The 21,410-nt window shown below is 39.4% G+C and overlaps 2 protein-coding genes across 2 annotated transcripts in view; both read right to left on the bottom strand.

Moving 5' to 3' along the window:
* RAD54B (RAD54 homolog B) overlaps nt 1-21,410 on the bottom strand; it is a gene marked incomplete at both ends in the record, with an annotated part of 60,029 nt that extends 38,619 nt beyond the window's left edge. The window contains 2 exons of the mRNA XM_084225555.1: nt 20,438-20,609; nt 21,273-21,410. Of these exons, the coding sequence (XP_084081681.1) occupies nt 20,438-20,609; nt 21,273-21,410 (310 nt within the window). The remainder of the gene's footprint in view (nt 1-20,437; nt 20,610-21,272) is intronic.
* FSBP (fibrinogen silencer binding protein) lies at nt 367-6,472 on the bottom strand. The gene is made up of 2 exons (XM_084225674.1): nt 6,055-6,472; nt 367-1,793 (listed from the first exon to the last, which is right to left on the bottom strand). Exons 1-2 carry the CDS (start codon nt 6,423-6,425, stop codon nt 1,268-1,270), a joined length of 897 nt encoding a protein of 298 aa, XP_084081800.1. The 5' UTR covers nt 6,426-6,472; the 3' UTR covers nt 367-1,267.

Here is a 21,410-nt window from a genome sequence, read left to right as displayed (position 1 = left end):
CCAGAGGAATTACATTTCCTTTGTTCTGTCTTTTTCCTTGATGCTGTCCTTCATTTCCTTTTCTTGCTGTAAAGGTTAGAGGAAGGGGAAAGCATTGTTACAGGGAATAAGGAGCCAGAGGTCTAAGGCAGCTGTGGATCTATTCACAAGAGGCAGGAGACTAAGAATTATGAAGAAATTAATCATCTGGGACTGATATTTTTCATGTATTTTTCTTCCAGTTATTAAAGTTGATCATAACTACAGAGGAAACAGCTGCTACCAGGACAGACAGAAGAATCAATTTTGTTTTCATCTGGGGCTTTTTATTTGAAACTAATCAAAAGATTGGAACAACAGGATCTATAAAAGGGACCCAGAATAACACAATCTTCTGTTGATTTCAAGTCACATGTTACTTACATACAGAAACTATTTTATTTCAGTAGCTTATAGTCATAGTGATATTGATCAAAGGCACCTGCAACTGTCTTGGTTGCACATGCACTGCAGTAATTATGCATGCAAATGAGCAAAGTAGATATTTATGTGGTTGATCACCAGTATAATTACTATAACTGAATATACAATCATGGTAACTGTACACACAAAATACACATGCATGCAGCTTTAAAAACCAAGTGTTGCATTCATTGTCTCTATTTTGATAACATCCTATGGAAACACTTCTCCACTGGAAACAATTAAAAAGTATTAACTTTTAAAAAGATGTACATTTATTCAACTGTCTACTGAACATTAAAAAAATATAACAATCCAGTAATTTTGTTTTCCAAGCTGATATATCAGCAAAATGTCACTACTGTCTTAAGATTTACCAACTTGAAAAGAATAAAACATTTAAACATGGCCTCTTATTTCACCTTCTTATACGTATTTATTTACCTGCAACTTCATTAAGATATTAAAGGAGATTATTTGAAAAATAATGACCATAATTTTTAACCAAGAACTGAAAAATAATGACCAAAATTTTTAACAAGAACTGAATTAAATTTCCATTAGCTCATCACAACTCTAGAGATAAGTGGAAATATTTTTAAAGTTTGGATTTTTATCAATCCAAACACTAAAACGTGGATTTGACTATACTTTAGACCAGAAGAGTTGGCGCATTCAGACCCATACAGGTATTTTTCTAAGGTACTTAAACAACGTATGCTTTCATGTCTCAAGCCCAGATTTTGATCCATCCATATTAACATAAGAAGTAATTTTGCATTTATTATTAAGTATTTCAAAGAATATGACAGAAGTAATAAAATATTTAGATATTGCTGTATTCTGGCAGATCACGGCGTAGTCGTATTGCCTTCAGCTTCTCTACTTTGATTTTTGTTCGCAACAGTTCTTCTTCCAGTTGCTGCTTTCTTTTCAAACCATCCCTTTTTTCTTGGACATAAAGACCAATTTTTCTTTGGTTTTCTAATATTATTTGATGCTCCTCTTTCAGCATTTGTAACATCTGTGGGTCATAACCACACATTGGTCTAAAGCGTTCTCCAACCTCAAGCCTAAAAAACTCATCTCTTCTTGGTACAGGGGAAGGAGACATCATCACTCTCATATCAACTGAAGACACTGATGTTGAAGGAGACCTTTCCATAATGTGCACCAGCTGGTGTTCTTCCTCTTGCTCTAAGTTCTCATTTTGCTGTGAGTCTATAATCAGAGAAGGAGGAGGTTTGACATCCTCTTCCGACTGCAAGTCCATCATGACTGTCGCAGGATGGTGATCCAACATTGCCTGTGGTGAACTGGTACCAGCAATTGTTTCTTTATCGATACTAGCACTAGAACACACAAAATCATATTTAAATAATCCATTAAAAACTATTTTTAAAGGCATAGCTGTAAGTAACCAAAGCTTCATTTGAATTCTACTCTGCTATCTATGCCTGGGACTCCATTACCTGAACACCACTTGTGCCCCTCTTTCTACCACACCAACACAGCCCTGTCTTACTCAGATTTTATTGCTCTAAAGGCAATACAGAAAATAGAGACCTTGTCTGGTAAGCCCCTCTGACAATGAAGAAGCAAGAAGGGCTATTAACGACAAATGAATATATGCAAAAAAAAAAAAAGAAGCAGCACCAAGTCATGCAAGTAACAGAGGAAAAAGTTTATATAATAAAAAAGGTGACTTTAAAAGTACATTAATTTAGATGGAATGGACTATGGCAGAAACATTTCTATCTCCCAAACTTATTTGTCTCTCCCTGTTTTAATGTGCTCCCTGTTTCTGATTCATGCACCTAGCACTTAGGAGTTTTTTCCAACACAAAATAATCACTAAATAAAATTACACAAAGAGCCTTGGGAAAAGAAACCAGAGCCTAAAAGACCTAAAAGACAACCCTTGCCAGTAGATTTGGGAACCAAACTAATCCTTGCTCCTTTTCTTTGAATCGTCCATCTTAATATTTCTTCTGAAGCTTCAAGACACAAAAATGTTTCCATTAAGAACAGCCTATAGTTCTGCGCATTTCTTTTTTAAAGAACAACACCCACTTGACTCATCTGTCTTTGTGTAAATCCCTGAGTCAGCAGCATCTCAAATCATGATTTGTCATTGCACTGGCTTTGATGATAATGGCTCAAGCTGCTCCTGACACTTGTCTACCATCAGTTGTGTTTGAAACCCTACACTTCTGCACATCACTCCTTTATTCAGGTAATGCTTTTTTAAGCCAGATCAGCTTCTTGATCTATTACTGTACAGATCTACAAAGAATACTTGCAGCATGACTGGGATGGCAGTATAGAGTTACATGGGAACACGAATATATTAACTTGGGATTGACAGCCAAGTCAGTACACTCTCATGGCCAGGACTTTCTAAAACAGAGGCTATAACTGGTGGTTGCGGACTCAAAACATTTCTGAACCCTTCAAAAACTGCTGCTAGCAGTCAAAGGCAGCAAGTGGATCCATGATTAATGTAATGTTCACAGATGTTCCCCAATCCTGGAGGACTTGAGTCGCCAGGATTAAATCTGGGGGTGAGCAATGGAGTTTTTCTACACCTTAAAATGCCTTCAGAGCCCTACAAGCCACACACTGAGAAACTATCTGATTATTAAAACACCATGCTGGTTAGTAAGAGATGTGGGTTCAAATTCCCAGAAGCAAAGAAGAAATGTAATTTATACATCCTGTTCTCACACAAATGCACTACCTCCTTAATGAAAAGGTAGCATGATCCTAACCTCTGGTTCTCCCATGGTCTTCAAAACTCTGGGTTTAAAAGAAATAAGCAATCATAGTTGCAATTTCTGAAGGACCCTGACCTAGCCTGCCATCCATTAACATGAAAATGCATTTTCTATAATAAAAGCATCAAAGTTTCTCAATACTCAGTTGCAAAAAGGCCCATGAGAGTCAGAGCAACATTTTTCCAAAAATAAAGCCTGTCAACCACACAAAGTATATAAACTTAAGATTCTTTAAAAACTACTGTCCATCTGAAGCAGGTATTGAAAACTGACCTTTCATTAATCTCCTGCAGAAAAAAACCAAGATAATCTTAATTCTATTGACTGTTACCTGAGCTGCCTACAGAGTATCAATTATATCACCTTACTCCCTTCTACCTCATGCCACAAAGTGTCACTTTTTCCTACATGCTTATTTCTCACATTGTTTTAGTCCTCTCAGCATCAGAAGCATTATCCTGCACACAAATTTTCACTTGTTTTCCCCTGTGCTGAGTGTAATTCTTGAGTTTTCCCCCTCTTCACAACCACAGCTTCTAATAAAGCTTCTCTCCTTCTTATTTGCTGGCTCCTGGCCAGCTTCTAGCCTGAGAAAAGTGGAAACAACCAGCAGGAGAAGCAGGTCATTCTGACAAAAGGAAATGGAGAGAGCAGAAAGAGAAAGTAAGAGAGGTTAAATAGAAGAAAGAAAGGTGAGATTTTGTGTAGCATAGACTAAAGCCTCTAAACAGTGGAAAAAAATCAGCTCTTAATAGTGTAATCCACACGGAACTGGAAAAATTGCCAGATCTTCAGGTAACTCTGATGAGGCTTGTTTGTTTTTTTTTTTTCCCTTAGTCAGCCTCTTAAGTGGAAAACAATTAGACAGCAAAGAGAGAAAGAAGGAATTGAGAAACAAAAGAGCTGCCTGTATGGTGGTTACTAATGTTGTTTCTGACAACTTGACTGAAAGAAAGACAAACAACAGTTACCACAATTGGGGCATGGTGTTTATAACCCTGCAGGCACCCATGATTCACCAGGTTTCATTTAATCAGAGCGAGCTAGAAATTCCTTAAAGGTGCGATTAAGAATTTGGGCTCGTTATAAGTCATATTTCCCTCCTCCAAAACTTAAGTCATATCCTGGTGAGTTACAACCCAACACTGGGTTTATAAAATCAGAGTAAAATGCAACTCAGAGAACTATCAAATAATTATGTATTTGGGCAGGGAAAAAAATAATCTTGTAAATTATGTTCTTTTCCTTCAGCCCACAGTGTAGTGGCTGCTCCTAGGAACAACCATTTTGGGTAAGCAGTAATCAAGTCAATGTTCCCAGACCCATAAAAAACTGCAAAAATTGTTTAAATTACAGGAGACAAACTATGGAGATCATTAGCTCTTAATCATTCACTAAAAGCGTCAGTGCTTTTTATAAGCTGATCTACAAACTAAAGTTCTCACACTATGGTTTTTTCCCCCTCCTTACAAAAGTTGGTAGTCAAGACACTGCAACCTTTATTAGTGCAATTAAAAGCCTCATTTTGTTCCAGAGAATTCTTTGGAATGGTTCCTCCAGGGGCATTCATCAGGAGCAGCAGCACAGTCCAGTTGCTTTAGACTTCTTTACGCAAAGGACCCACAACAGAATATTTTTAGAGCATCTGGCATGTTGGGATTTAGACAATTGTTACCATTCAGTTCAACCAGTGGCACCATGAATCCAATTCAGCGAGTGTGCGCATGCCAGCTTTTCTTAGAGTGTTACGCTGCTGCACTCACTATCAGTATATCTGATTAAAATACGGAAAGTTCGCTTCCCATTAATCTGCTTGGGAAAATAAGAAAAATCAGAGCTTTCTCAAGGTTGCTGGGGAGTTATTTGACTTCCCTCCCCCACTCCCTAGCTTAGTTTTTGTATCTGGAGGAACCAAAATCCGACCCAGGCATTTTTTGATCCCTCAAGGACCAATACAGAACCAGCAGAGTGTTGCAAGTCAGATATGAGGGGCATTAGCCAGCTGTGGGAGAAAGCCTGCACAGTGCCTGCCTGTATTATGTCTGGCTCAAATCTAGACAGTGTGTCTCACTTTACTGAGCAGTAAAAAAAAGAAACCTTGCAAAAAAAAAGAAAACTTCTAGTGCTGTACCTCTCAGTTTCTCTCTGTATTTAAACTACCTCACATACGACACAGAACTGCTCGGAGTTTAGACTGCAATTAGCTTTGCTCCAGCTTCAGGGAACCATCGTCAGTACAAGAAAAGTATAATTAAAAAAAACATTTGCACTCACAAAGGCACTGCAGTGTGGAGAATCAATTTTTTTTTTTCTTTAAAGGGTTGGGATTAGCTAAAACATAACATGCAAACACCGAAGTAAATGAGAGAAAAAAGGTGAATAAGGTTTCTTAGCTCTGTGAACTAACTTTATTAAAAATCCTATATAAACTGGTAACAGTTCCATATGTTGCAAAATGACTGCAGTATTACCTTAAATGGAGGAGAATAGCCATCACTTTGCCAGTGTTTGAATAATCTGCCTATTAAAAGGTAGGGGAGGGGTAGAGGTTGGAGCTACTATTTCTCTTTGATTCTCTCTTAACCCTCACTTTCCAGAGTATGACAAAGACTCTGAAACAAGCTTTGAAAGAGCTGAAAAAAATGAATGCAATGCTAAGTCAACATAAAGCTTCTCATAAAACAACAGCAGTATTATTTTTGTCATTGCTCCCCATTTGGGAATTTTCTCTGATAAACACTTCCTTTAGGCGCCTGAGCACAAGCAAAAGCATTACAAAGTAGATAGGAGGCGCCATAATTTTCATTCAGTAACAAAATAAAAAGAATTGTCTCACCTTTGAACACCGCTCCTGTCTCTTAAACACACATTGGAAATCTGTGGAATCATTTCCACAACTTTCTTGGTTGGCTCGGAAATGCTGCTTTTACAATCTGAGTGAGTCTCCTTTTGCTGCAATAGCTCCTGTTTGGCATATTCTTTGAGCCTCTTGTACAGCGTGCGCAGGCCCTGTGCAGTACGAGGAGGGCGATCTACTCCGATGGCATTGTAGTTATCAGCTATAATATCCCAGCATTTGTTTTTTTCCACTATTACAGAATGCTTATTGGTATGTTCCTCGAGAATTTTAACATACGGCTTCACGAGTTTTAGCAAATCGAGCTTTTCAGATAAGGTAAAATTAGAAGATCTGGCCTTCCCAACCATTGTTATCTTTGAATTAAGGAAGCCGTTCCTGGAGCCACCATGCAGTCCCTAGCTCTGCTCAGCTCTTTTTCACAAACAGAAAAAGATCAGGCTTAACTAGGCTAGTCTCATTTAGGCCCACGCCTACAAGGGAGGGTTTATTAAAATTCCTTCAGCTTAAGCTGACGCAGGTTCAGGAAATCTGCTTAAGCCAAGCCTGACCTACATAAGGCTTCAGACTGAAGAAGGCGAGAAGAAACAAGCAAAATACACTTTTGTATGAAGAGACCAGACATATGCAGGATTTAAAAACATAAAGGTTTAAAGATTAGCACGTTACCCAGCTAAAAATTACCTAATTTAGCTGGAGTAACAAGCTCTGACACATCTCCCAGCTCCCTCACACAATCTCAAACTGAAACCGTGCTGGAGATGATTTTACGTGTAACGACGTCCCCCCCAAAAAAGCAACAATTGCTTTGTGCGAGGCAGGGCGCGTTACGGGGAGCGGGAGGCGAGAGGCGGCGGCGCGTGTGGAGAGAGCCCCGGCAGAGCCCCCGGCGCCATTTGCATAGAGCTGGTCCTGCTGTCAGTCACTGCGGGGCGGCATCTCCCCCAGCCGGCTGGTTACGCTCGGGCTTCGCCGCAAAGCTCGGCTTCTCCCGCACTTGGCAGCCGGCGACAGCCACCGGCACGGGGGCTTCTTAAAGAGCCCGCTGCGCTCCCCGGCCGAGCTCCGGCGGCACGAACGCCTCGGTGCGAGCGGGCCCCGAGCGCCGCCGCGCCGGCCCTGAGGCGGCTCCCGGGCGAACCCCGGCTTCGCCCCTCGGCCGGGGCTGCGAGCCGGCACCGCAAGGGCTGGGGCTGCCCGCGGTCGTGACAGATTACCGAGTGCGTTACAGCGTGTGGATACTGGGGTTTTCATAATATCCACCAGCAAACAACTGACTTTTATTATATTTATCCAGGCGTTTTTTTCAGGATTAAAAAAAACCCTGATTTTTATTAACATGATATGCCTCCATTCCTAATGTTTGCTCAACAACGTATCACCTTAAAGCAAGCCTTCACATAAAAACGCATGCAAGGCTTTAAATTTCTGTGGTCTAAACTAAAGCAACAAACTGGAGAAAGAGAAAACGCAGCAGATAGAAAGAAAGGTGTTCTCAAGTACAAAAAGCAAAAACTAAGTTTGAAAAATGACGTACTCCACTGAAAGCGTCCGGAGGGTGGAAACAAACACCACTTGAGATAGTGGCAACAGCTTCCTAAGCTTAACATGTCCAGCCTTGAAAACAAGGGAGCCTAGAAGCAGGGGGAAGGAAAGAGAAATAATTATAGCTTGAAATATCCTAAGGCTATAAAGATCTAGGTATAAACTTGTTTGCTCGAAGGGGAAAAATCCCAAAGCAGACACAAGCCGCATTCAAAACAAGAAATTTACACTAAACAAAGGGAGACTTTTAACTGCTAAAAATCAATTAGCATTTAGAATAACAAGCACTTTTGGAACCATTTCTAAGATTTAGCTTGTCAGTACCACCTAACAAAATTGTGACCAGTCCACTTTGCTGGCATTGCTTTCAAGCCAAGATTAAATAAAGCATTTTATAGTCTGAAGCCTATTACACTTAAATTTGAGAAACAAAATACTCTTGTGGTTAGAAGCACTGTATGAAAACCATAACTTATAAACACCTAATCCTTTCCTATTTCCCCTCACTTTGCACTTTACTAATATTAAGAATATAAAGCTGGTGGTTAGAGTTTTGGGGTTTTTGTAATTTATGTTCTTAGTTGTTCTTCAGTAACTGAACAAAAACTGGATGTGCTTCACATAGTTCAGACTCTAGCAGTATCAGCATTGAGGAGTCACAGATGAGCCTATGCTGCACCCTCCACTGTTGGAGCAGTTGTGCAGTACCCACCCAGATTCTTGACTTTTAAGAGACAAAAATAAGTTTGTGATTAAAGGCTCCTCCCCACAGACACAAAGAGCACAAATGAACAGTGTGGGGCAGAGGACCCTCAACAAACCAAATGAAAGAAACCAAGCCCTCAGTCCAGCTGCTTCCAGGCCCCAGGGGCGAGAGAGACGCAGAGTCCACAGGAGAGGCTCTCTCTAGAGCACCTCACAGACACAAGGAGGGGGTCACTGGGTATGGGACTCACTGTGGGTAGGGGTTACCCCACTGGGTATGGGACTCATTGTGAGATGCCAGAAAGAGTATTTTGGGATTGCAGAAGGCAGTACAGGATATTTAGAGGAAGAACTGAAGGCAACACAAGGGATAGTGAACCATGAAAGTGGTTTGGGAAAGAACAAGCTTAGGAGGATACTGGGAGGAGGGGAAAAGGGCTAACAGGGGCCAGGTGTATGTAAGCAGGTGGCTGCCCAGTATGGCTGTTCAGCCATGCCCTGGGCCTGAGCACTGCAGATTGTCCTGTCTGCTTGTTAAACTACATTTGTAACTATTTTCCTGAGTGAGGGAAAATCTCCATTGGGTGTGACCATGTGCAGAAACACAGATGCCAGCAGCTGGAGATGTACCACCATGGGTGGCAAGGGCCCAGGGTGCCTGAGGCACCAGAAGGCAGAGGCCGGAGCCCGGGCACACAGCCTGGGTACCTGTGCCAGTGTGTGACCTCGGGCAAACTCCAAGCCAGACCAGCCATGCAGAAAGCTTGGGAGCCAAGCAACCATGAGTCTGGGCCAGATGCTGCAGAGACCAGAAGGTCTGAGATTTGGCTACTGGAGGGACACCAGGACACCTGGCGCCAGGTCAGACCAGCTACCAGAGAGCCAATGAGTGTTTGTCTGTCAGCTGCGAGACCAGGGGATCCAGGGACCAGTAACTGAGCACAGTAAGAATTTGAGGCCTCTTGCTGGAGGATCCATGTTGTATACATAAGCATTTGCCACAAACAAGCTTTCTTCACAGTCAGCCAGCAAATGGAAAGGATGAGGCCATTGAAGCCGCTTGTATTTGCGTGAGTGCTGAACTTTTTGATTCTGTCTGTATATACACATATAGTGTGCACATGTGCCTCTTAAAGATACATCCTTGTGGTCCTGGCCAAGAGCAGCTGCAGCAGTCTCCTCTATAATGGGCTACCAGATACAGCAACACCCAATATTAGACTTACCTAAACTTGTATTACTTTATTACCTTAGTGCTTAATGTTGCGAGAGAAACTAAGTTTCCACACTAATGTAATTATAGCAAAATACTGCTATAAAGTTTTCTTTTGAGCAAAAGCCTGATGAAATGCCTGAATTGCATATTGTTCTGCATGAGTGTAAAATAACCCTTGTAAAAAATGAAGCTGGCTGCCAACCAAGATTTTTTTCCTTCCTATTTTTTTTCCCCTTTTTAAAATAGTTCTGCTCATCAGCCTAAGGTTAAATCAGTGCTCGGATGACAAATCACAGAATGTGAAAAGCCTGGATATTAATGATACATATAGACATCTTCAAGCTAAAACAGCAGGTGTAGATCCCAGACAATTACAAAAACCAAAGATGTTGCCACAATCCAACATTCATCCTACACCTTCCACCAACACTTGGACTTATGCAACACAGTGCACAGCCAGTTCAGCAAGATGATCTAGCTACAGAATAATCTATTTATTTTGCAAGCATAAGAATTTAATGTGATTTTAATAATTGGTTTAAGTCAACATAGATGTGGTACATTGTCAAAACAGTCATTTCTGCCTCCCCGCAACCGTGTCATTTTCCTGCCCCTTAACTGTGTTGATATGAACACTCACAAACCTGGACAATTCATATTAATAATTTTTTTCTGAGCTGGGTTAGTTTTAATCACCAGCAATTCCCTAATCCAGTATGCCACAGGACAAATAACTCACAGAAAGAAATATATTGAAAAAGCTTCTTCAGACTCTATTTGGATCATTGTAGGGTGAATAGCAAACCATATTCCTAAAGACTTGTATTACCACAACTTAGGGAACAGCAAACCGCAGGTAGCAGGAGAGAAATTCTGCTCACCCCTGAAGAAAATAAATATATATGCACCCCTTACATCACTTCACTGCCTTCTATACTTCCTGATTTTGCTGTGAAAAGTTCTAGAATTAATACCAGAAAATGATACAAACATGCATCCTGGAGAACTATCGAGAAGAATGAGTAACAGTTATAATACAGTCAGGAATTAAAGTAGTCAAACCACTATGGATTGCTGAAAGAGCTCAATGGCCACAAAATTTTACAAGTGATAGGTTTGTATCACAGCCACTAACTGCATCAAATGGCCCATGCAAATTTAGACACTTTATAAGACAGAGCACCCTGAAAAGGAGAATGTCTTAAATCTGGGGAGCATTTTGGAGGGAGAGGGAGGATCTTCTGTCACACAGAATTGAGGAAGAATCTCTCCATGACAGACTTAAAAAAAGAAATCACTCTAAGGTACATGAGACAAAGGGAAAAAGACATTTGAAAAAACTGAGGATGCCCTAGGAAAGAATGTGTCTCGAAAGATGCCATTTGGAACAGAGAACAAACATGAATGCTGAAAGGAATAACACCAGTTTAAGTGATTCAGGATGGGACCTTCTAGTGCAAAAAATATCAAATCACCAGACTGTTAAGCCCTGTGAAGGTGTTCTGCCCACAAAGTGGTAGCCCCAGGATAAGTCTGAAGGACTTCTGTGCCTATTTAGTAATACGCAAGCAAACCAGCTCTGCAGAGACCTGGGGTTAGCATTTGCAATCACCTAGGAGCCTGAAAATCCTTGAGAAGAAGAGGATGATTGCAAGATTTGAATCAAAGCTAAAATGGAACCCTGGTACCCCTGTGCTTACAAAAAAATGTAGAAAGATTCAGCAGCTAGGATAGGGTATGTTACACATCACTGAATATACCGGGCTATTACGGCAGTGGAAACATTTGCCAAGTATCAAGGCAGTTGCTTACCCTTGCAAATGAATTTGGCAGCTGCATAGGATGAGAATGTCTATAGGTAGTAAGGGCTGCAAAACTTCCATTAGGTCATCATATAGTCCTCTCTACTGACACAACAGCAAGACAGTGCCAAGTCATTCGATCTGCCTGTCTTTAACAGCCTGCTGAGCAAAGGGTGGATAAGAAAACTTTCAACTCAGAAGGTTTCTCACAGGGACAGTTGTTTCATGAGCAGTGTTGTTTCATGAGCAGTGTAAGGGTTGCAAGCATTAATCACTAAGGAGAGGGTTGAAGATGACAAGGTTTTGTGAACCAAAAGTTGTAACATAACTTTACCTGGAAGTTACAGTGCTTAAATACATTCGCATCAGACCCTTTAGAAATAATACTTTTAGGTCATTTGCATTTTAAATGGCTTTCTCATGTCACTTGATTTTTTTTCTCATCTTCATCAGCACTGTCACCATCAGTTTTATACTTTATTGTTCTTATCTTTGATGTACCTGAACCTCTCAGACCACTCCTTTCCTTTCTCCTGCACAATTATTTCTAAACCTGTCCTGTGTAGGATGTGAGACAAATAAGTCAAAGCTTTACCTCTTTTCTTTGTCCTGCATCTATTTTTGTGATCAGCATCTAGCATGTAGTAACTTCCAACAGTTCTTGAAACTGCTGCAAGAACAAGGGTTCCAGCCTCCTTCAGAGCTCTTATCAGCTAAAATTTCAAGCATAAAAGATAAATACAATTCTGTCCCCTCTGCTGATATAAGGGTATTCTCTCAACATTTAGCCCACTGAAATTGGGACTATATGAATTAGGCAATTAAAATGCCCTCCATGCCAAATTTTAAAGAATTTATCTTCATCTGAGTGTGCCATTGCAAGACTCACACATTCAGACCAGTAACATCCTTCAAACTAAGTTTGGCTTAAAGCTACAGGACTCTATAATACTATGTGACTGTACAGCTCCATGAATTAGCTCTTCATTTTATAAGTTGTGTCCTTAAAAATAGAAAAGCTAAGAGCCCCATTACTTACAAATTAAGGAATACATCAATTTCTAATACAGGCTTATACTTTCTCTGATCGTCTCTTCCAACAAGCTTTTTGATGACTAATCGGAAGCAGCTGAGAAATATAGAAAGGTTTGAAAGTACGATTTTCCCAGGATATTTTCCCTAAATTCTTCTTCACTAGCAAGATAGCCCCTAGGAAAAGAAATAGTGTAAGAGGAGACAAGTTTCTGCAAGTTTCCTGTTTTGTTCACAGAGAGATTAAGATTTTTGAGATTATGCTTTTACATACTATCCTGAAAATACTACCCTATGCACTATTCCCTGCATTTGACAGAGAAACAGCTTTCTCCATTCTCCTAATCTTGCTCACTGGATGTTTTCAAGACAGTGAGATAACCATCTTATCATTATCTTGTTGGCTCAAGGAAACTCATATTGTGACAAAGCTTCTGTTTGAAGGAAAACTTAAGACCCAAAGCCAAAAGCTGGGACTGAACTCTAGTTAGGCTGACATGGCAACAAAGGGGATCCAAACAATGAGCACAGCCACAGAAAGATTTGACAATTAGCTTTGAAGGCATTCAGGCCTAGTCTGTCATAATACTCATGATAGCTCAAAAAAACCCCCTCCCAGTTCCTTTCAGTAAGGCATTTCTTGTCCCCCCACCTGACAGCTGTGTTCCCTCATCTTCTCTTAAGTCCACCTTTTTATCTATTGGAGACAGGAGAGCTGGGAATATACACACTCACCAACTCCCCACACTCCAAACTAGAACTTTACAAAGGGTGAGAGAAAGGAAAATGAAGACGCGAGAAAACGTGAATAGCCATGCAATTCTCTTTTTCGCCTATTTACATTCATATAGCCTGGTAACAGATTTTGAAAATCAAAAAAGAACTGCGAAGAAACTATGTGTACGGCTCCCCACAGAATGGATGACGGAACAGAAAGAATTATTACTGATAAACCTGAATTCTTTGAGATAATCTCTATGCAGGGTATTTTTCAAGTGCCTCATTTTTAAAGTTACAGTATTAGACAATTTCTTTCTTTGTATATTGCAGACTGTATGCTGTGTGCTTGCATACAACTCTAGAGAGCTAAATTGTAATACATATACTGGGATATATTTCCCAACATATCCCCTGCCAGCCCTTGGAAAGGGGTGTTTGCTTTATATCTGCAGTTTCCAAGCAGACCTCTCTTTCTGCATGAGTATTTAAGTCTTTCTGCTTGTTTGTTTATAAATTCTTACTTTCAATAACTTAATACCTTTTTTAAAAAATGCATGAAAGACTACCATCTTTACATGGAGCACAGCTTTCGTCAATAACAGATATATCACTGCTCAAAGAACCTGAAAGCTTGTATTTTTCATTGTAAAGAAGCAGCCACAGTTCCATTTAAGAGACAAGTTACTACTGTGAAACTTTCATTTTAATACCTCCAACTTCCTTGGAAAATAGTGACTATCTTACATCTAACATAATTCTTTTTCTTTATTTTCTAATCATGTAATACCTTTCTGATTTCTGGTTTCCTTCCCCTCTCCTTCATTATCTTCATTAGCTCAAATGCAAAGCACATTTAAATGGGGCAAATGAAAAGTACATTTCTCTGCCAATCCACTGCTCTTTTCTCCAATATGCGAATATCCTGGTTATATCATCTATAATTACATAAAGCCTACTTAGTCATAGGACAGCAAGATATGTTCATACCAAATTATAAATTAACTGTGGAAATATCCCACTAGAATTATGCAAGTCTGGATTTGTTTTACAGTAGCGTTGCAGACGGCTGCCCCATCCAAGAAAGCATATAATGCTGAACATTATATGAGATGTTGCCTTTGGTGGTGAAGCTGCTGTAAAGTTCCTTCTTTCCATCTCACTCTCGGCTGCTAATTCTACTAGCACTGTGTAGCTCAGCACTCAGCTGGTGAGCATCCCAAATTCAAGATGAATAAACACAGTTAGGAATGTGACAACAGCCCAGGGAACACCGAGTGTGCACAATCAGCTGGGGAAACACTAGAGAAGGCCTTAAGACAGCAGCAGAGTAGAAGACATCATTTCACACCCCAAGGAAGAGCACCAAGTAAAAGGTGTTGTCTTGAGGAGATGTCAAAGAATCCCAAAGCTACAGAGCACAAAACACAAGACCCATTGTGACTGATGTATAAATGAACACTTCTGGAACTAGCATCCAGTCAGATACGGACAATTTATCTTGCGATGTATTTACATCAGTCCAGTTTTATTACCCAGCGCCCATCTCTTGAGATGGACTGATCAAACAGGCACAGACGACACCTAAACAGTAAAGAAACTATCCTGAATTGAGAATAAACTTGTCTATGAATTTGTCTGTTTGCTATTATAAACTATTCTTCTAGAATATTGCAGGGAGAAGGAGAACACTTTAAATCATAACGATCTATCAGAGTAATTTGATACCATTTTGAATAAGAAATTACAACGAAATGTATAGACTTGTAAAATATTACTTGTGAACAATGCAGTAATAAATTACTTACACTCAGGCATCCAGTCACATCTTAGCTGTTCTAAGTTGTGCTTGGTAATCCTTAAGAGCTACAGATGATTATGGAATATCTTTTACCCAAAGATTTAACTGCTTTACCAGCTGTTTATTAAACATTTAAAGGACAGAGAGAACTGCAGCTACACATGCATGTCCACCACTAAAGCAGACTGACTGAAATATCTTTTCTAGTTCATCTGTGAAGTGCAACAACAGAAATTAAATTAATACTTGTACTTTTGCAGATATCACAGTAATTCTAGAAATAATCTGCTTCATTATGAGATGCCAGCATGCATGTTTTTAGCTCTGTTACTAGAAACAATAAGTAGGCAGTTAAATTGAAACTGGACAACATGAAAGTCCTGAAAATAAATTTTTTTTAAATCCTCTTATTAAAAGTGACAGGTAATTGATTGCTACTGTCATAAATGAACAGTGGACTTTCTCTTAATATTCACATTAATTGGTTAAAAAGACTTTATCAAGTGATACGAGGTATCAGACAGACCTCTAACAATGTTCTAGAGAGCTGAAGGAACCACATTATGAAAAATGAAGCTTAAGTATGCAAAGCATCCAAACCTTACAGATGAATGTAATCAGTAAACATTAACATTCCAGAGAAGATAGAGAAAATATATTCAAAACTGTATGCAAATAATAAGTACAGTTGATATTATCATAAAAGACATTCAGAAACATCTATTTAGAGATATAGACTGAGCACATTAACCCTGTTATGAAATACAGTTACGATTTGTCCTCATTGTTAGTTCAAAGATAGTATCTGACCATGACTTCTGGCAAAGTTCCTCTTGGAAGATGCATTAGCAGATATTAGTGGTGGATGAAAAACAAGGTACTCTTGAACCAAAAACCAACCAAACAGGTGGTGAGCTGTAACAGAATAAAACTCTTTATCCATTCTTTCTGTTCACTTACATCCGGTTCAAACAATGAAATCTCAGTCCAACTGGAATGCTGCGTCTAAGTGTTCAGGTGAAAGAGCTGTTCATTTCCACACACAAAATAGTAAGCCCAAAGGGCAAAACAAAGCAACATTTTCCTAGATTAAAAGTACCAACAGAAAGTAAGCTGTAAACTCAGATAATAAATTAAGTTTACTTTACACCAATAAAATAAATACATGTTAAATCCTTAAATTGAAGGCAACGTGGGTAAAAACCTCAGTACTTGCCAATCCCACTCACTAGCAACACTGAGGAGACACTAGGTATAGTTTAGGGATTTGCCTGTCCATTGCTTCTTCAAATGCAAATTACTTGTATTTTCTTGTTATTGCTAATAGAACCTCAGAATGTCATGAGGACAAGTAGAAACCAAGCACTTGAGAGGTACAATAATATCCTTCCAAACACATTAATGGTTTTGTTTTCAGTTACTGGTAAATAGTTTAGGAATGTTTAAGTAATTTTCATTTTTAAAGAGCATGCACACTTAGCTGAATTCTTTGGAGGCATGTGAGAAAAAATATTAATGACAATGTCAAATAAATCACCTCCCTCCCAAAGATCGATTGTGTGAACAAGTATTATATTCTGAATACAAAACAAAGGTACCAAAGAGATTGCCATGTTCATTCCTCTTAAAAAGAAGCAAATACCAATTCTTAAAGGAGTAATAAAGTTCATTTTCCTACAAAGAAACATGTAACATTATTTTCCAGTATTCAAAACTTATAATCACAAGTCATAAACTGCCCAACAGTTCAAACACTCCTAAAATTACAACACATACATAGGTTTCACTCAACTGTTGCTACAAACTTATTAAATGTCTCTGGAAATACCTCATCTCACAGAATTTGAGAGTTCCTAGCACTTCACTTTCATTAATGACATTTTAGTGAAAAGGGTTTTTTTAAAAGATGCTTAGAAAAACAAATATTTTTTGAGCCAGATAAGCTATAATTTTAAGATCGACTCCATCTACTAAAATCCTTACTTGTCTGCTCCAAGAAATGGACATCATGTGTCAGATAACTGAGTTTTGTTGGGTTTTTTTGGTTCTTGGTTTGTTTTTTTTTTAAAGAATTCACAGCATTTTCAGGGCTGGGTTTCAGTAAGATTAGGTTTATGAACAGTGCAGTTGTCCAATGGTTCACAGGTGTTTCAAAAGAATTTCAATGGAACCTACGGTATTTATTTACACATTCCACTGCTGCACTGGAAACCCAAACACAGCAGCTTCGAGTGTGATGTATAACTATCAAACTGTTTATCATCTGCATTAAATGATATGGAGACCAAAATAATGCATACGCACAGACTTTTTCAATCTTAAAATTATTTTAATGCCCCTTTAACAGAGAAGTATGAGGCTCCAGAGACTGACAGTCAAATATAATTCCATTACAATATTAACAATAATAAAAACCCCTAACTGACTCTGGCTTTTACAACTGGTTTCCATTACTTGTGAATTTCATACCAAAGCCAGCTTTGACAAAACAATTTAACTTCACACCACAAAGAAGGCTATGATTTACATAATCAGTGTAATCACTACATTAGCTGTAATGAACAGCAGACAAAAGTGACGTAAAGGGCAGAAACTGTCTTAGAAAATCTAAGTTATTAAAAAATTACTTAAGATTTAAGGAAGACTCAATACAGGTTTGTTTTCTCACTACAGTGCTTCTCCTCACCAGTGAACCTGAAGACAATAACTATCATTGACATTAGACTTCCTTCTTTTATAGCACATTTCATGACAGCTTTTCAAAGGTTTGCAGGGTTAGCATCCTTCCTCATGCATAGAAAGGGTTTTGGCACAAAGTGCCTTGCTCAGAAAGGCAACAGCACATCAACAGAAGCAGCTCACCCAGTTTCACTCCACAGCTTTTTGGTTATTTTTCTAAAGTTATCACAGAGGACCCATACCAGCTGCACCCAGAATTCATGATAGGGAAAAGATATTTAGTATCTTTTCTTCTTCATAACATTTTTTGCTGGAACGACTGCTGATTTCCCAGATTATTTTGGAATTAAATCCATTATTTATCTTTGAAATGCACTGATAAGCAGAACGAGCAGATACAAATTTTTGCAGATGTACCCGTAGGGAAGCAACATGTCCCATAGACATTGAAAATTTTCTTGAAGTCTAGGCATCAACTGGAAGTTTCAGCATGCAGCAGATAAACACAAAAGCCATAAAACAAAGACATACAAGGAAGCTGAATTTCCCCACATTAGCTCTGCCAAAGAGAGTGCATACACTCTGGGTCACAAACCATGCCAGAAGCAGCATCCTATCAGGGTATCACATTCCCATTTTCTGGGACTGAAATCCAGAAAAGAAGACTCAATGGGAAAGGCTCTCCAAAGCACCTTACAGAACAGAAGGGGTAGCTGCCTACCAGGGCCTGGAATTTGTGCAATCTCCAGATACTAGAAAGGGCTTTGATGGAGAAAAAGAGAATCAAAAACTACAAAGACATGCGAAAGGGACTGACAAAGATGGTTCAGGCAGGAACAAGCATGTAGCAATAAAAGGAAAAAGGCCGCCACTTTTAAACAGCTGAAGGTCAGTAAGCTTCCTCAGCAATGCTCTATATCCTATTGCCAGACCACGCCCCATCTTCCTACTAAACTACATTTCTAAATATTTTCCCAGGTGAAAGGTGGAGTTGGGACAGGTTACAGAGCTCAGGTACTTGATATGTCAGCTAGCAGAGAGTCCAGAGACCAAGCACACTGCCTGGATATACTGTCTGAGATTGCTAACAACCACCAATGTGGACTAGCTGGCAAGTAGGATAAGAGGCTCGGAGGCCAAATACTGGAGCAGCCATGAGTCTGGGCCAGATATTGGAGAGAGCAGAGGGTCTGAGACTTGACTACTGAGGGGACCAAAAAGTCCATACAAGTTACTCAAGAGACCAGGACATCTTGGGGTTTGGCCCCTGGTAAGTTCAGCTACCAGCCAGAAATGTTTGTACGTGTGCATGTCTTGGGCACAAGGCAACTGGGAGATCACTGAATCCAGGAGTCCATCACTAAGTAGACCAAGTGGCTAAGACAAGTTACTGGTGGGAGACCCACAGTGTTCTTTTACCTGTGGAAGTGCAGGTCTGTGTACCAGGAGCTGGACTGGGAGTTGTGGGCCTCTGTGGCTGATGTGCCACAGCTGGGGTGTCCAATAAATCAAGGAACTAGCTACTGAACAGATGGAGCGAATAAGGTCAGTTACTGGAGGGATCTAAATTCTCTGTGTGCATGTGTATTTACATATAAATACACGTGTATTCATTTGTTTTTCCACAAACAGGCTTTCACCCAAGCAGTCAGAGAAGGAAGGGATGTGTCCATGCGCACTGCTTGCCTGAGTGCTGTGTTCCATAACTGTGTTGGCCTATGTGACCAGTCATGTGTATGTATGTGTATACAGGACGTATGTGTGCGTATTGGGAATAACTCCCTTCTGGGAATTAGCCTCACTATTGGCTGGACCTTGGGACACACAGCTATATCAGTTTTGCTTCAAAAAGGCTTCAAGATTTAAGAGGACTTATAACAAACAAAATTAAATGAAACTGTTAAAGCCTTCCAATAATTCAAGGTGATAAGAGGCCCTGAAGTGCTCTTTTAAACCTTCACTCACTACACAAAGTATTATTAACAAAATGAACCTTAAACCGTTATTATCAGTGTAATTAATTACAAAGATACAACAGTGAAATAACTGTAAGACAGGTGTTTAAAATGCCTGAGCTGGCTCCAAAAGGAGCAATTTTCATCCATCAATGTTAGTAATCCAGTTCAAGTGCCAGGCTTTCAAGATGTACTTGGCTCCTGAGGTCATACACTTGCATTCACACAACACAGAACTGTGCTGCATCTGTGGTCAGGGCACACCAAGCCTGGGAAATGAAGACACTCAACCCCACAATGTGGTTCAGGTCCATCCAAGTGCATTTGCTATAGCTCAGACACTTCAATGTCTTTGCAGTACTACCCTGATTTGTCAGAGGCATTCATTACCAGGGCACAGCTGATGAAGTGCACACCCACAAATGAGCAAAGCCAGTTCTGCTCTGCGGCTAAAGTTGGCTTAAACCTTAAGTGCCCACTGGAGACACTGAAGAAAAAAAAAACCTCATTAATTCTGAAATAAACCTGAATCCATTCAGAATGGTTAGCTTCCTCAGCATGAGGTCAGCAAGGTCTCTAAATTACAGCACTTCCCCACTATTTAAAGTATTACAATTCTTGTATTGCACCAGCTGTAGATTAGAATGAGTTGACTGTAAGGCTCTTCTGGAAGACACAGACCTGAATAGCAACACTACCAACTGGCTTCCAAAACACCTTGGTTCTTTCCTTTTTTATTAAAAAATTTGTTTAACACTTGTTTATTTCACTCTATCCAGTATAAAACTAAATAATGCCACCACTGCACAATGTTTATAATAGTACTTCACAGAAGTTTAGTATACGCAGTCTATCAGTCATAAGCTTTAAAATTCTAAAAAATAGTAGCAAAAAAGAAAGAGCATCTTACCAGCTTTGGGCACATCTAGTGTTTTCTTTTCTGCCTTGCTACACTTGTCAATGCTGAAACATGCTTTTGTCTTTCCTTTTCCAGTTGACTCCACAGACTGTGTACAATTCTCATTTTGATTCTGGATATTTATTTTAGATAGCAATGAAGCACCTCCCTCTTTCTCATCTATCTGCAAAAGAGAAATAAGTTCACAATAGCATTTCCTGCATGCAGGTGAAGAGAAATAGAGAAAAGAGCATCAAGAAGGGATTTCAAGACATATTAACTGTCAGTATCAGATTGTTACATAAATATGTCCATTTCTGCAAAACTAAATACATCACAACAACACATGTGTGCACACAATACCAAACACTTATGTAAATAGTTCATGAATTTAGTTTAATACAAGTCTTCTGTAGATAAATAAATAAAAATTGTGCTGCTTTTCTGTGTCAATATTAAAAGTTTCAGAGAGCATCCCTTTGCAGCAGAAATGCAACTCAGCATACTGAGACTTTACAACAAGTATCCTAGCTTTTTAACTGCTTTTACAAAAAAAAAAAAAAACAATAAAGCCCATGCCAAGATGAAATCCCCACCTCATTTACACTTGAGAATTGCATTTGGACTCAATACTGATTAATTTTATTTATTGGAAAAACATTTTTCTGCAACCACTCCACAGTGAGAGAAGCCAAACCTGAGAAGCAAGGTGAAAGGTACTGACAGCAAAGCTGTCAAAATTTTTTCTGAATAGATTTTTTAAGCAGAGATTGTTTGTGGTGAGCTCAGATGTTATCTTTTAATCACAATACTGTACAAAATACTTTTAGTACACTGTTCAGTTTACCTTCTTTAACTTAATTTCTTGGTGCATCTCCTTAGTTTCATTCTTGAGACAAACAGCAGGACATTTTCCTGGTGGTATAAACCTTGGCTTTTTGCCAGCATTTCCTAGGACTTGACTTGGAGCTGCAGATCGCCTCAT

This window comes from Fringilla coelebs (assembly GCF_963513975.1).
Source record: "Fringilla coelebs genome assembly, chromosome: 1".
Taxonomy (NCBI): Eukaryota; Metazoa; Chordata; class Aves; order Passeriformes; family Fringillidae; genus Fringilla; species Fringilla coelebs.
This window is presented reverse-complemented; position numbering and strand designations above follow the sequence as displayed.

Excerpts from the sequence above, each read along its gene's own strand:
- FSBP (XM_084225674.1), bottom strand. The coding sequence starts at position 6,425 with ATGGTTGGGAAGGCCAGATCTTCTAATTTTACCTTATCTGAAAAGCTC. Across the intron at positions 1,794-6,054 it reads GACAGGAGCGGTGTTCAAAG|TGCTAGTATCGATAAAGAAA; the intron begins GTGAGACAATTC and ends TGTGTGTTCTAG.